The sequence below is a fragment of the Penaeus monodon genome, chromosome 42 (genome assembly GCF_015228065.2).
Source record: "Penaeus monodon isolate SGIC_2016 chromosome 42, NSTDA_Pmon_1, whole genome shotgun sequence".
Classification (NCBI taxonomy): Eukaryota; Metazoa; Arthropoda; class Malacostraca; order Decapoda; family Penaeidae; genus Penaeus; species Penaeus monodon.
Window position 1 is genome coordinate 9,877,597 of NC_051427.1, and position 15,778 is coordinate 9,893,374.

At 36.0% G+C, this 15,778-nt stretch overlaps 1 protein-coding gene, 1 long non-coding RNA gene and 1 pseudogene across 4 annotated transcripts in view; 1 reads left to right on the forward strand and 2 right to left on the reverse strand.

Annotated features, from left to right (window-relative positions):
- Positions 1–2,949: 2,949 nt before the first annotated feature.
- LOC119598941 lies at positions 2,950–7,075 on the forward strand (annotated as a pseudogene).
- A 3,021-nt stretch (positions 7,076–10,096) lies between these two features.
- On the reverse strand, positions 10,097–11,386 carry LOC119598871. Its single transcript, XR_005231032.1, has 3 exons — positions 10,983–11,386; positions 10,583–10,697; positions 10,097–10,298 (listed from the first exon to the last, which is right to left on the reverse strand). It is a non-coding gene; the product is annotated as an uncharacterized LOC119598871 (long non-coding RNA).
- Positions 11,387–12,102: 716 nt separating this feature from the next.
- The window catches only part of LOC119598870 (60S ribosomal protein L27a-like), a 6,122-nt gene continuing 2,446 nt past the window's right edge, over positions 12,103–15,778 (reverse strand). For 2 of the 3 annotated variants that reach the window (XM_037948563.1, XM_037948564.1), the window contains exons 2-6: positions 13,486–13,549; positions 13,116–13,213; positions 12,859–13,008; positions 12,352–12,480; positions 12,103–12,181 (exon numbers count right to left, since the gene is read on the reverse strand). In XM_037948563.1, the coding sequence (XP_037804491.1) occupies positions 12,352–12,480; positions 12,859–13,008; positions 13,116–13,213; positions 13,486–13,549 (441 nt within the window). In that variant the 3' untranslated portion in view covers positions 12,103–12,181. Of the gene's footprint in view, positions 12,182–12,351; positions 12,481–12,858; positions 13,009–13,115; positions 13,214–13,485; positions 13,550–15,499; positions 15,581–15,778 lie in introns of those variants that run through there. The other variant, XM_037948562.1, reaches the window with a different exon arrangement.

A 15,778-nucleotide genomic window follows, 5' to 3' on the forward strand; every position in this document is an offset into this window, starting at 1 on the left:
AGAAAAGTGATACCATGGGTTTTTATACTTGATGGCCGCACACGAAAAGAGACCTTGGGAAATGAAAGCAATTAGGGGGAGGAATCCCCATCCTATGATGCTGTTAATAGTGGCATCGCCAGTGTGGGTCGGAGGTCTGTGGAAATGGCTCCCATTCCTGGGCGACACTAGTCTGCCATTGATGAGGACACCATCCATCAAAGGGAGACTGCCATTTTGGAAGATTGCCATAATGCTGTTTGTGGGCTATCCCAAGATGTCAAGATTAGTGTTGTTCCTCTTTTCAGAAGAAGGAACGAGTCCACTATTCCAAGACTCTATTAGCCATGTGCCAAGAAACCTGGAGGACTCTTTTAAACAGACTAATTAGCAGGATGAAACATGAGTCCTTCACTATGATCCAGAAACTAATTCCTAGTCAAAAGAAGGTAGGGCTTACAGCCTTTTGGGACCAGCATGGAATAGTGATGGTAGATTTCCTGCAAAAGGTACCGCAAGTACAGGAGCTTACTACGCTTTACTGCTACAGAAATTGCAGGAAGCTATCAAAACCAAGAGGCGCAGAATGTTGACCAAAAGTTGTCCACCTCCTAAGGATAACGTACCCCTATTCACAACTCTGATATTGCCCAGATGGAAGCACAAGTCCTGTGGCTACCACGTCCTTGTATCATCTGACTTTCACTCTTTCCATTCATGAAATTATTTTGAAAGGCAAACGTTTTCAAGATGAACAAGACACTGATTTTTGAAGTAATTTCATGGCTTCATTGCAACCTGTGAAATTCTAAAAGTTCTGCTGTAACAGAAAACATGCGAGTTAAGAACTGGAAATCAACACATGACCTACTTAGATGTGCATCATTGTGCTTGTGAAATTTCGATCTCCGAGAATAAGTGGAAGTGAGTCGGGAAATCTTTAATGAGCGCCCATTTATATATAGATATATATATATATATTTATATATATATTATATATATATATATATATATAATATATATATTTGTGTGTGTGTGTGTGTGTGTGTGTGTGTGTGTGTGTGTGTGTGTTTGTGTGTGTGTGAGTGGAGTGTGTGCGTGTGCGTGTGTGTGTATGTATTATATATGTGTGTGTGTGTGTGTGTGTGTGTGTGTGTGTGTGTGTGTGGTGTGTTGTGTGTGGTTGTGTGTGTGTGTTGTGTGTTGTGTGTGTGTGTGTAAATAGTACCATCAGCTGCGTTGTCCACGGGGAAAAACCTATAATGCGAAGTAGGAAAAGTAGAGCCCGGGCTGTTACAAATATCAATAGTGACGTAAACAAAGTTATGGAACGCAAAAAAATATCGTAAAACTACAGAACTGAAATATTAAACATAATCATAAAAATATACACTAGATTTGATAAGAAAGCATAGATATAAAAGGGGTCTTCACAGAATAGAAAACAAATTACAAAAGTAAAAATAGAAAAGGACTATCGCCACTACAATAATTACATAAACAAAAAAAAATGAACGAAAGAAAAAGGAATCGGGTTAGTGGCTTAAGTGATTTATTTTTTTTCACTTTATAAACAGATGAGTAAATGATAAAACAATACATGTTTATAAATATTTTATAATATAATATATATAAATATATATATATATATGTATAGACCACCACACACACAACACACAACACAACACCCACACACACACCAAACACACCACACAAACCACACACACACACCACAACACACAAACACCACACACAGCATACATAATATTATACAACACACACGCGCGGAATATATGTATTTTTGTTGTATACACACACACGCCATACGTGCGTTTTTTGCATGAGGGGTTTATTTTTAAAATAAATAATATATATATTATATATATATATATATATTATATATATATATATATTATTATATGTATGTAAAAATAAACACACACATCGTGTGTGTTTTTTGTGTGTGTGTTGTGTGTGTGTTTGTGTGTAGGTATTAGGAATGAAATTTATACCGTCTATGCAGAATGCATGCGTATAATAATTATTAATTTAAGAATAGTAAGAATAAATAAAAGTATATCCCCACCCACCATTAATGAAATGTATAATATTTTTTGCTATGCTAAATTGTTTTTAAATATATAAATATATTCTTTCGTGTTAGAAGCCAAGAACACAATAAATATTTAAATAACACTATATTGTAATTGTCCCTTATACTGTATTATCCATCGATATGTGAAGCTATAAGATGCAATAAGGCCAAATTGAAGCATTTCAAAAAATTTTATTATCCCCTGACTGTCAATATGAATTTATTATGATCTACTTCCTGTCAATCTCCCATTAATCATTCCCAACTTGCAAAAAAACGCTTCGTTAAGAAAATAAAATGAAAAGTTTTTACTATTTTATACCTGATAAGAATTTTCATGCAAAAAAAAACTATATGCAGATTTTCACAAGGAAAGCGAGCCATATTATTCACTGAAAACTGACCGCTAACTTAGTTATGTGTCCGATGAACGACCCGCATTAAATTTTTCCATAAATAATTATTAAACAAATAAATTTAACAAATTTTTATAGCAGTAAACCCTTTTTGAAACTTTAAAAGCATGGTAATACATATAACATGACTAATTTTGTTGCAAATCTATAGAAAATTATCGTGCACAAATAGCAAAATACGCCATACTTATCTTTTTTTCAAACTTTATAAACACAAAGCGACAATGGAAACAAAAAAAAACCAGAACAACAAAAAATAGGCGACCAATAAAACCCAGAATAAAAAGAATTATATAAAATTTCCTCAACATTTGTGGAAAGTACGATAACAAGTACGATAACTTTTCACGCCGCGTACGATAGTCCGACCAAAACCAAAACAAACGGGACGACATCGTGGCGAGGGTGGATCCCAAAGCAGTGTCCCTCGGTGAAATTTCTGCTTATTTTCTCCTCACAGGTGTTTAAAAGAGAGGAAATATGGATTATATTACGCCCGGAGCACCGACTGTTGGTGTGATGTAATTTGATTTTATTAGATTGTTGTTATGGGAGGGCATGAATGAAATGTGGAAATTTGCATATGTTAGGCGATAAAGTTTGACATTTTTCTACTATTTCTGCTTGTTATCCGTAGTTTTTATTTTCTAATTCACCAAAAGAGGAGGTGCTTTTACCATGCCTGTAAGTTTCACACGTATTCACTATTTCAGGGAAAAACTGTTTTATTAGCAATGGTTACAATATTGCCAAGTATAATTAGTGGTCTATATATTTTTTTAAATAAAAATTTAATAGTCAATTACAAATACCAAAAAAAATGTTTCCTTTGATCCCTCAGCCTGTGTTGTGATGTGGGCGGCAATCCAGCCCCCAAACCCCAAACCCAAAAGATGCATAGCCTGCCTGCGAGCGCGCAATGACATCTCGAGGGGATCCCCAAGCAAGGGAAAACCCCACTTCCGCAAAAGGGTGTGAGCGGGTACCTGGAACCCCCCCTTTAACATGGGTGTTGCTCCCCTCGAGTCAAAGGAGCTCCTGCGACTCTGTCTGAAGAAGCTCAAAGGACTCAATAAAGTGCGTCTTGTAGTGCGGGGTTTGCGTGGACTGAACCTCATTCAAAGAGAATAAAGGTATGGAAGAGTAGGAGAGTTTATTTATTTAATGCTTTTGTTAAGTGAATTATAAAAAATCCTCAATATGATGTCCTATTGGGATGCTATAAGTTACTATTTTGAATATAATATAGTCTAGTGACTAATTTATCAAAAAATAAATAAAGCCACTGAATGGACCAGCAGTAAAAGAAAAGAAAAGTGGTATTTACATAACCATGATGTAAAAACGCTCCCTTCTCTTCTCTCTCCCTTCCTTTCCCTTTTTAAAAATCTGTTTAATTTTACAATTAGACAGGCTTGAAATTATGCTTTTTCTTCAGATGTGAAATTATTCCTGTTTTCTTCTCAGGTCAAATTGAGTGTGCAGAAGGAAATTCAAGAAGGAGCGGTTCTGCAGCAAGATTTCATCGTAGAATTCTTGGTTACGGGGCAGATGTGCGATGACTGCCACAGAGTTGAAGCTAAGGATTACTGGCAGGCTGTGGTCCAGGTAAGCAATAATAACAATAACAACATTAGTAACAGTAACAAAAATGACAATAACAGTAACAGCTGCAGCTATAAGAAAGGGAACAATAAACTCTTTATACTTTTTTTGACCAGTGTCAAAATAGTGAAAAAACAATACCTGTTATGTTAAGAGAATTCCTTTCAGAATGATTAAAACATGAAATTGCTACAGATTATGAAAGCATTTGTGTGATTATAAGAGAGACTACTGTGTTCTACATTGCAGGTGAGGCAAAAAACAGACCACAAAAGAACATTCTACTATCTGGAACAGCTGATTCTAAAGCACAGAGCCCATGAAAAGACCCTTGGCATCAAGCCTGTACATGGTAAGATTTTCTGTTACGATGTAATAAAATTATTATGATGTAATAAAATGGATGTATCATGTTCTGCAACATCATCAGAAATATTTGAATAAAAGATATCTAATCCTGAATATATCATTTACATTCCAGAGGGTCTAGATTTCTTCTTCTCCTTCGAACCTTATGCCAGGAAGCTGCTAGACTTCTTTTCTGTCTGTGGTTCCATGCCGTGGACACAGTCAAAGAAGCTTATCTCCCATGACATCCATTCCAATACGTACAATTACAAACACACATTCAGGTAAAGACATGCTAATCTCATCAGATAAACAGTCCTTCTATGGTTGTTTAGTCTATGATCACAAGATAGTAACTGAAAGCATTTTGGTTGTTCCTTGCTTTCTTAGTGAGCTTTCAGTATTGCACAAACTTGATCATATTAATTGAAGCATCTTATTTGAATACATCAAACTAATCTGAATACATAAAGCAAAGTTTCTCTTCCAGTGTCGAGATTGTACCAGTTTGTAAGATAGTGTGGTGTGCCTGTCTCCCAAATTGGCGCACCAGCTAGGAGGGATTGGACAGATTTGCATAGTACATCGTATTACAAATGTTATATGTCTAATAGACCCAAATACTGCCCAGATAAGGACACTACATACTTTTTTCCCCTTTTTCACTTGTATGGTGGGCAGATATAAGTGCACTTAGCATGATTGTCACGATATTTTTGTATTATAAACATTATTAGTTAAAAAAGACAGTGGGGAAAAAGGAGATGAAAAATTGCATATGTCTTCTTCTAGTTGCTGAACCTGAACAGCAGCACATACTGAAAAGCTCCATTCAAGGCTCTCTGCACATCTAAGAAGCTGATCGATTCATTGTGATGGACATTTCTGAGGCCCAGGTGAGCGATTCAAAGGCAAGGACACATCTCTTCAAAAGTAAGTAGCCATGCACTTGTTTTGCTGTAGGGAGGTCTTGATCATGTATATGACAGTTGGGTTTTGGAATGGAGATAGTATGAAAGACTTTTTACTAATAACCCCTACAGCATCAGGTAGGTGAGGTCTGGGTGCAGCGGTCGAGGGAGAGTGAGCTGGGGACCGATAATATGCTCTTCTGTCGAACTCATCTTGGTCACCCTTCTCCATCCTGGGGACGCAGTCTTAGGGTATGTTTTGTTTTTGCTTTTTGTTGTTATTGATAGCATAGTTAGTGTGATTAATATATTATTATTTTGTTGTTAGTACTGTTATATAGTTGTTTGGTACTATTTTTAAAGATATTTTATAATTTTGAAAAGATGTTTCACTTCCATTAAATAGCTATGTCATTACACATGCTGATACTTTTTGCTCTCTCAAACAGATTTGACATGTCTACATCTAATGTCAACGATGACAATATAGACAAAATGAATACGGATCATGTGCCTGATGGTTGTACTGGTCAAGAAGTGTATGCTGACAAGGCCACCCGCAATCGTAGACGTCGTTTCAAGTTGCGGCATCTTGGTCTGGATGATGAAACTACAGTCAAAATAGTGAGTAATTGTGCTTTGCTTATGCTTCATTGTTTTTTAATTTAATTGTTTTCTATTTTTGTTCATATATATTTTTATTTATTTATTTATTTGAATTTTTATTTATTTATTTATTTTTTTTAGAATACACTGCAAGTGTTTTATCCATATTAATATGTCTTTGCTTATCTGAACTTCTGGATCAATTTTTCATCATTCATTATTGTCTCTTACTACAAAAATTATTTCTTAAGGATTGTAATATATTACGATGATCTTATCTTCTGTTTAGGGATTTATTGACTTCCTGGAAGACCTGGAGGAAGATCAGCAGCTGCGCACAACGTCAACATCTACGCCGATACTGACAAACTCCAGAACACAGACACAAGAGCGAAGCTGGTGAGGTGCCCAGGATCAGCCTTGAGGAGATGCTGGATGACCTGCAGATTGACATGGAGGCGGCCAGGAGGGAATGATGATGATGAGGGGGAGGAGATGGATGAGTGAGCAGTGACATAAATGTAGAATTAATAAATATGGGAGGTGATGGAAAGTAGGTGAATGATTGATAACATGAGAAAAATTATACATACAAAGGAATACCTCAAAAGAATTAAGAAGAGGAGATGGTTGAGTGAGTGATAATGACCATAAATGAAGGCAATACAATGGGAAGTACTCAGTTGAAATGTCTAGCAAGGAGTGATACCCATAATTTTGAGGACAGGGTAAGGAAGGAGATGAAATAACGATGAATGGATTGGATAGCTGGTAAAAGTGATGACTGAAAAGGTGATAATGGAAACGTTGAAAGGGTGGAGAAACAAATGAGCTTGATTATGAGCTTTGGTAATATGTCCAGAAAAAACTATTTTAGTGTATTGTGTACAGAATTTTGGTGAATATTGTGGTAAGTTTTTGTGCAAAGAGATGTCTTGTCTTGTAAGAATGGCAAAAGTACAAGATAGATTGTAGAGTTAAGTAAATGAAAACTGAATCCTATCACAACTAGTGTCCTATAATACAGTTAATATGTTTAATTTTTGTTGTGTAGTGAATTAAGATTTATTTATAAAGTTGGTTGGGGCCAGGTAATGGTCATCCAAGGTTGCTTTTGTATCATTTTCTCTTTCCTTTACTACAAATGACAGATAATTTGTATATATATATTGATTGAAGATATACATATTGGCAACATAAATTACATATATATGTATTTAAATAATGTAACTATAAATTTTTTTACATAAAACTTGAAGTTCATTAATTTGTTCCTATTGATATAGCAAACACCAGATTTATAAAATGAAATGTAAATAACATAATCCTTTAAAATTCATTAGTAGTGAGATAACTTACTAAAGGCCCACTTTATCAGTTAACTTAATGAATAACCAGGCTAGAAATTTTAAACATGAAATTGAAAAGTAAAATTTTTATTCTTTTACTAATTCTGCACTGCAGTAGACTTTGCTTGCTTACCAGGCAGAGCTTGTTTTTATTCATTTATTGAAAAATTTCTACTGTGTCGACATATAAGGTCATTAGCGGTGTATTAAAAGTACAGTGATAAGGTGGGACTTGGGGAGACAAACACTCCAGGTAATATACATATATTTTTTCTTTTTTCTTTTTCCTTCCCATAAAGTGATGTTTGCAGACTTCCAGAATGGTAAATAGTCCTACCAAATTAATGTGACAGACATCAAAGGACATGTAGCATTATGATTAAGTATTGTGGTGAAAAGAGTAAAAATGAGTTAATGATAAGGATAAGTGGGCAGAAGAAGGGGATGAAGAAGAAAAGGAAAAGGAAAGGGGGAGAGGAAAAGACCATGAGGTCCAAGGCAGGGGTGATCCCTTACAGTGGGCTTCAGTCTCCATGTCCTAAGCCTCCCCTACAACAAGAAGCAGGGGATGGGGAGAGCAAAGCCTGTGTCTCAAATAAACAGGGGTCCTGGTGTCTTGCAGTTGGTCTTCTCTGGCTGTCCCCTTCATATGCCCAAAAAGCAAGCAATAAGCATGTGCTTGATTGTGTATGGGGCCTAAGCTACCTATCTTTGGAGAAATTAGGTGATACTCAAATTAGAATTAACTTTCACAAACACGCAGGAGTTCTGGTCAACTACACCTGGAGACTGAAGCCCAATCTAGGGGGATCACCCTTTGGACCTCATCCCTCGCCTCTAACTAATTTTGCAAATTTTCCTTTTCCTTCTCTTCTTCATTCCTTTCTGTCCACTTATCCAAATTTTTACTCATTTTTACCCTTTTTGCCACAATGCTTTATCAAAATACTATATGACCTTTTAATGTCTGGCACATTCATGTTTTGACCATCGACCATTCAGAAAATCTGCAAACATTGCCATGTGAACCAAAAACTTCTTAGCGGGGGGGTTTCACCCTTCAATTATTAAAAATTTTCTTGGGTGATTAGAACCAATGTCAAAGCCTGTCATAATTGTTTAAATTCTAAATATTGGTATATCAATCACCACTTGTAAAATATAATGTTCTCCAAAAATGCATCTAGCTACCAACTTATTTCCAGTGACAGACTAGTGTCTGACACTACTTTATTTACTGAAAAATTTCTACAGCGTCAACATCTAAGGTCATCAGCAGTGTATTCAAAATTTAGCGATATTTGGGCCTTGGGGGCAAAGCTCATGGGTAAAAAGTTTGTGGATTTTCAGAATGCTTATTGGTCAAAAAAAAAAATAAATGTGCCAGACATCAAAAGTCACACAGCATTATGACAAAGTATTGTGGCAAAAGGAGTAAAAATGAGTCAACAATCAGGATAAGTGAACAGAAGGGGATGAAGAAAAGGAAATGGAAAAAGAAAAGAGAAGACTATGCAAAATTATTAGAGGCATGAGGACCAAGGTGGGGGCGATTCCCTACATTGGGCCTCTGTCCCCATCTCCTAATGAGCAAGGGATTGAGGGGAGGTATTATTTATTTATTTATTGACTCGATAAAAAACACCGGGCGGAAGGCAACGGCAAACCACTGCTCTAAATTGCCAAGATCATGGAAAATCCATGATCACCAACGTCCTTGTAGCACAGGGCACTTGGGGGGGGGGGGGGGGAAGTTTATCCCCATCAATATATAAGGCCATTAGCGGTGTACACAAAATATAGCAATAGAATGGGTTTGGTTTGTAGATTTCCAGAATGATCAAAAACAAATCTACCAAATCATAGGTTACACAGCATTATGATACAGTATTGTGCCAAAAAGGGACAATAAGAGGGAATGAAGAAAAGACCATGCAGAATTATTTGAGGCAAAGGCTGAGGTCCAAGGTAGGGGCAATTTCCCACATTGAGCTTCAGCCTCCTCCCCACAGCAACAATGAGCAATGGATTGGGGAGCTACCAGTGTAATTACATGATACTGTGGTTATTAGGCTATAACCCCCCCCCCCCCAATCCCTTGCTTGTTGTCATGGGGGGGGGGGGGGCAGGGACTGAGGACCAGTGTAGGGGCTCTCCCCTACCTTTTCTTCTCCCACTTTCCTTTTCCTATTTTTCATCCCTTCTGTCCATTTACCTCCATGATTAACTCATTTTTTAGCCCTTTTTGCCACAATACTGTTAATGGTGTGGGACTTCGGCACATTGTTTTAGATCTTTACCCATCTGGAAATGCAAACATTGCCTTATTCTTTCAATTTTTTTTCTAAATGGGATTCCAGATTCTGCACATTATTTTCTCATATTAAAATCCTTGTAAACAATCTTTCCTGTAGCTGACAAAAAAGTTTGTTCTTTGTTACAACTGTATCAACTTTGGTAACTGTCAATTCTGGTTTATAACTAGTTTTACCTTAACTGCACATCTGCTACATTCACAGGCATAGTTACAATTTATTTGTAGGGGGTTCCATATACAGTCAATCTGTATATATATATCAGCTTACTATTGTGCCAACTAGGATTAGTAGTTATTGTACTGGCAGTGTTGAGATCAATACAAATTTATGGTACTGAAGCATCACTAAATTTTATAATTTCTTGCAGCCGAGTTAGAATACTTCTCTTGTACTTTGCTTCGTGAAACCTGTTGACAAGTCATCTGTGCCTTAACAAATTGTGTCAAGAAAAGGATATAGATACAAAATATAAACACGAGATATTTATTTCTCCAAACACAAAATGGTAGATCTTAAAGTTACCATGTGTATAGTACATTCTGCATTTCAAGAACAGTCAATGCATATGCAAGCACCGCATGTAGCAATACTTGAAAGCTCTGCTTTCATGAGGATTATTTGCCATCTTGAAGTTTCAAACTGAAGAACTGGATTGACTGCTACTTTCAACTCTTAAATGGAAGAAAGCACCAAGTAAGATTAGAGAGTCAATGTAAACAATGTAAATACAGTTAAACATTTCATTAAATCAGCCGAGTACAGTCAACATCACTAATCTGTCCGCCCGTACGCATTATCATCACCAATGCAGCAAAGTTATCATGGATTATGCTGCCACGTCAAATGTTCTACTCAATTTTATTTACTAATCAAATATAGTATATTCACATTGAATTGTTAATTGAATACAGATGTACAAAAGGGCCCTTTAAAAATTCATCAATTTCAACCTTACCAAATTGAATTCACTTGTCTGCTCCATTAAAGGAATGGGACCTCAGCTCATCCATTTGAATAATAATGTAATGTTAATACTTGCAAACTTGAATTATTAACAGCCATGTAGCAATCTAGAAGACAAGAATAAGAAAAATAATTAAGGATTCCCAAAACTGCACTTTAAAAATAATTCAGTCCCCTACGCAATCAGAAGTGTACAGTCAACATTATTAATCTGTCCGCCCGTACGCATTATCATCACATGTGCATAAAAGTTATTGTGGACTTCACACTACCTTGGCAAATGTTCTACTTGAAAATATTGCACTTGTCAAAAGTCCATTCTCCAACATTCCCCCTTACAATAATTTCCATTACAGGTGTTAAATGGCCAATATTTTGCAGTTTTAACTTACCTATCTGAATTTACTGGAGTCTTGCCTTCTGTTGTCCACTAAAGACATAGGACCCCAGTTCATCTTGGTTGAAAAATAGGTGGTCGTGTTCTAAGAGGATTCCACTTGATAACTGGTATCTTTTGGAAGCCATGGTAAACTTATGAAGTAATCCTAGAAGGGGGAAGGAACCATTTAACCCAAGGATTCATAACATTAAATCTTAAGAAATATTCAACCTTCTATACAATCAGAAGTGTACAGTCAACAATATGAATCTGTCCGCCCGTACGCATTATCATCATGTACAAGTATTTCCTCCGTTTCTTTTATTAGCCAAGAAATATTTAACTATTATAATACTTAGGCCAATTCAAATATACAAAAACTAAAGCTCACTGATTATTGCATGAACAGTATCTTAGAAAATGCACATACCATTCACAAAGTGATAGCTGCAACATTTTTGGCATCTTCTGTATCCATAAGTCTTTGCCTTAGCAGATGAAAATATACTGCCAAGTTGTCTTCAAATCCACCTGCAGAAATGTCAAATTAATGTGAAAACAGTTTCTATAATGAAAAACACACTATTATAGGTTGTATAATTTTAGTAATACAATATGAATATTTCTAAGTGTATTAACGCTTTGTATGCATGAATACTATATCATCCTAGCACAGTGTTAAATATCAGTATCAGATAGATAGTGAAATAATAAAAAGAAAGAACTTTACCTTGCATTCTGATGAAACTCCTCAGAAGAATCATGTTCAGAAAAAAAAAAAAAAATACAATACACAATTTCAATTTAGTCAGTTTCAGATTCATTCACTGGTTTCAATACGTGGAAAAATATGCAAGGATGCATTCCTACTCCTCAAACACACTTTACCTCTTGTTACTTATCCTGTTGAAATGAACCATTACACTTCTGGGCAAATCATCTAACCATAGAACCATTACACTTTTGGGCAAATCATCTAACCATATTATATATACATTTTTATAATAAGCATTTATACACAGACACACTATTGTGAAGATATTAATCTCAATATGTGAGATGCTAGATAATTTGCCTAAAAAGCATTTGAATAATTCCATAAATTTTTATATGTAGGATGACAATGAAAAGCCTTTTTTTTTTTTTTCACTTTAATTCCACTAACAGAAGCCATGATGACATTGATTCTTGTATTTGGCCTTGTAGAAGAATCTGCAACAAAATGAATTTCATCGTAAGGAAAACATTACACAAAAATTCCTTTCCACAGAGCATTTAACTGCAATAATCAGAAAGGAACGTTCAACAGCATTTTTATGTCCGCCCGTTCGCATTATCATCACAAAATTCAACAAGCAGGCTCAGAAAGTCCATATGCTTACTTAAGCGACGAGCACACATGCACCACCAACAGCCTTGATCTTGTTTTCAGCTTTGCGGGAGAAGAACTTGGCCTTGACAATAACAGGCTGGTTGGGAAGTGCACCCTTGCCAAGGACCTTGAAGTATCCCTAGAGAGAGAGAGAGAGAGAGAAAAAAAAAAGTTAATAAATTGATAAACTAACGAGAGAACTTAGTACAATCAACAAAAATCAGATATGTACACTCAACAATATTCTTCTGTCCGCCCGTACGCATTATAATCATACAAGAACTTAATCTGCTCCAATGGCCTTTAGTCTTAATCACATCCTTATATGAGCAATGATCCATTTTCAATGAAAACATGTCAAATAGTAAATCCAATGAAACTCTGGAAGCATGTAGCTGAAGTAGCTGCTCCCTCATATTAATTGTAACACCAGGAAAAAGGGGTGATTCCATCATTTTCAGACATCACTGGTTTATAAAGGCCAAGTTACAGCGTTTCCAACCACTGCCACACTTACCGATTTAAGAACATTGATGACTGGGGCCTTTTCGGATTCATTAGCGTATTTCTGCCTAGTCTGCTCAGACACAAGTGACCAGAGTTTATCCAGGTTGATGACAGGTGCATACTTTGTGTTGGGCTTTGCGTGGAAGTTTCTCATACCAACCTGCAAAGTACAAGAAATAAATTTGATTGGGGAAGGGTGAGGGCGAGGAGAGAAGTTATGATAAAAACAAGTGACTGCAATCAAAGTCAAACTTTCCAAAATCTTACCTTGCCAAAATAACCAGGATGGTATTTGTCAAAGTTGATTCTGTGGTGGTGCATGCCACCAGCGTTACCGCGACCTCCAGGGTGCTTACGGTGCTTGCCTATAATCGCAATCAAAAGAAGTTTAATATTAATAAAATATACAGATTTCTCCCTAACTGCTAATGACATGCAAATTCCTTTCCTTACTGCAAGATCAGGGTATTCTGGTACCCACCTCAAACTAAAATAATCTATTTTTCCCGAGATCCAAAATTCAAACATTTCTAGATTCTTCGTTAGTGCCAAGAATTTCAAGAAAATTTCCAGACCAAAGACCCAGCCCTTAAAAAAACTCAATTCACTTGTATCAAACAAACTTCCAAGGACTCACCGATACGGCCATGACCGTGGCTGACGTGTCCACGGAGCTTCCTGGTCTTCTTCTTGGTGGTAGCCTGTGGAAAAAGTACATTGTCAACAATCACATTCTAAGTTTATCTTTCAAGGATTAACCCGTGTTTAATCAGGTATACCTACCATTGCGCCAATGTAGGATGTACTATGGGAAAGCTCAACTGTACATGTGAGGGGTTTTTTTTTTTTTTTTTTTTTTCCAATACAGATAGTTTATGAACTAATCAGTCTAAATGGCTGGATAAAATGAAATGCAAGAAGTGAGCATGAAAGAATATGCATAAATAAATGTAGTTTGTTCTCTTGTCTAGACCACAATCTTTAAAAATTTTTAAATTTTACATTTATCACCAATGTATTTTCAGTTAGCCTAATCAGTCTTTAAATTTTACAATGACCCAAGGTACAGAGACCAAATGTAATAAAGCTTTCTTATTACTTTGTCAATGTATTTTTGCAATGTTAAGGTACATCCAGAGAAAAGCAAACATGAAAAAGGTGGTCCACAACCTCGGCTAACAAAGCAAGCACAACAGTCCTAAAAGAAACACTTCAGAACCGAGATTTCTATTTGCATACTACATAAAAAAATTCTGACAAAGGGAAAACTTCCCTACACGATACTCATTTTTTGCAGTCTGGCAATACCAAAAAGATGTAAGTACAATACATTCTACTTCAAATACAAGTTTGATGTATCATGCACATACCATGTCTTACTCTATACTACTCTACAGATTTGGGTTGATGTTGCAGGAGCACCTCCAGGGGTAGAGGGAAAGAGAATAGTTTTATAGAGGGTAAGAAACAAACATGTACAGCAGCTCTGGCCTCTTATTTACCGGCAAAGTGACAAAGGTCTCTACATATCAAAACACTCATACAGCCAGAGTTATTACTGTGTTTTCTTTAAATTGGCATGAAGTGTCAAAGGTGGGGTACAGAGGGCGTTTTCCCCAATATATAGAAGATTGGAAACATTAGTTCGGATTTCGGGGTTCGCATGATACCATGGTTTTGAGGACTGTCTCTTGAGGGTGCATCAGGGCAATTTAAAACCCTGTTTCATTTTAATTCGCTCGTGTTCACATTTCAGACCTATAAGAGTATCTCTAACTAGAAACACCTGGTAGGTATTTGCAATGCTGCAATAATCTTCATTTACCAAAGTAATTTTTACCAAAAGAAAATAACAATCAATTAGTCTATTATTAAAACGAATTATGCTAATTTACACAAGGAGACCACTGACAAATTACAGATGCCCAAATAAGCATGTTGCATTTCTCCGTCCTGCATTTTTTCCCTCCGAGGAAAAACATGGAGGCACAAACATTTTTCTACTGAATACGAGCATTATTTTTACTGAATACGAGCATAAAGTAACAAATTTCACATCCTCGACTCCGCTCCCAGAACAAGAAATACCACGAGACTTAAATAGTTTTGAAGACACGGAATGATTGAAATAAGATACGTAAAATATATTTAAAATGTGCTCGTGAAATATGAAAAATTTAAAAAACCAATTAATTCAACTAAAAAGACTTATTTGTATTACTAATAACTCAAAATTCTTGAAACCGACGCATGAACTTCGATAAAGAAAAAAATATTGTGGACCATAAGTCAAATTTACACAAATTGACACATTTACATATGGCGTTCACTTGGAAAATATATCTTGCATAGTTATTCTAAATGGGTCTAACACTCTCGGATAATTCCATTGGAAGAGTTTGTATCTAATAAACTTCCGCCGAAAATCCCATGTTGTCAATCCCTTCGCCTTCCATGCCTCGGGAGAAACACAAAACCATTTACCGAAATTTTATCACGAATATCACTGAATCCGTAGATTCATCGCCCTTAAACTTATATCGAAGGGATTCTCCATTGTGCTATGTACACTTTGAGAAAATATTTCACTGAAGTTTAGTCAAGAGAACACATGTAAATGAGAAATAAGACGATCACTCGCCGCTCCGTACCATGTTTTCGGCTCTGTTTACTGAAGAGAGTGATCCAGCGCCATCTATCGGCAGGTAAACAACGTCAGCGGTTTATAGCAGACGCCTGTTGAGAATCCACGCGAAAAATTTCTTATTTATTTTTGTAAAAATGTTTATTTATTTATTTTTGATGATTTGATTTGTTGTATATATTATTTACAATATGTCTGCATATAATACAGTGTCTCGAATAATGACTCTTTTTGGGAATAAAAAAGTGTAATGGGAATTATAAGAATTTTTTGCTTGATAAAAATA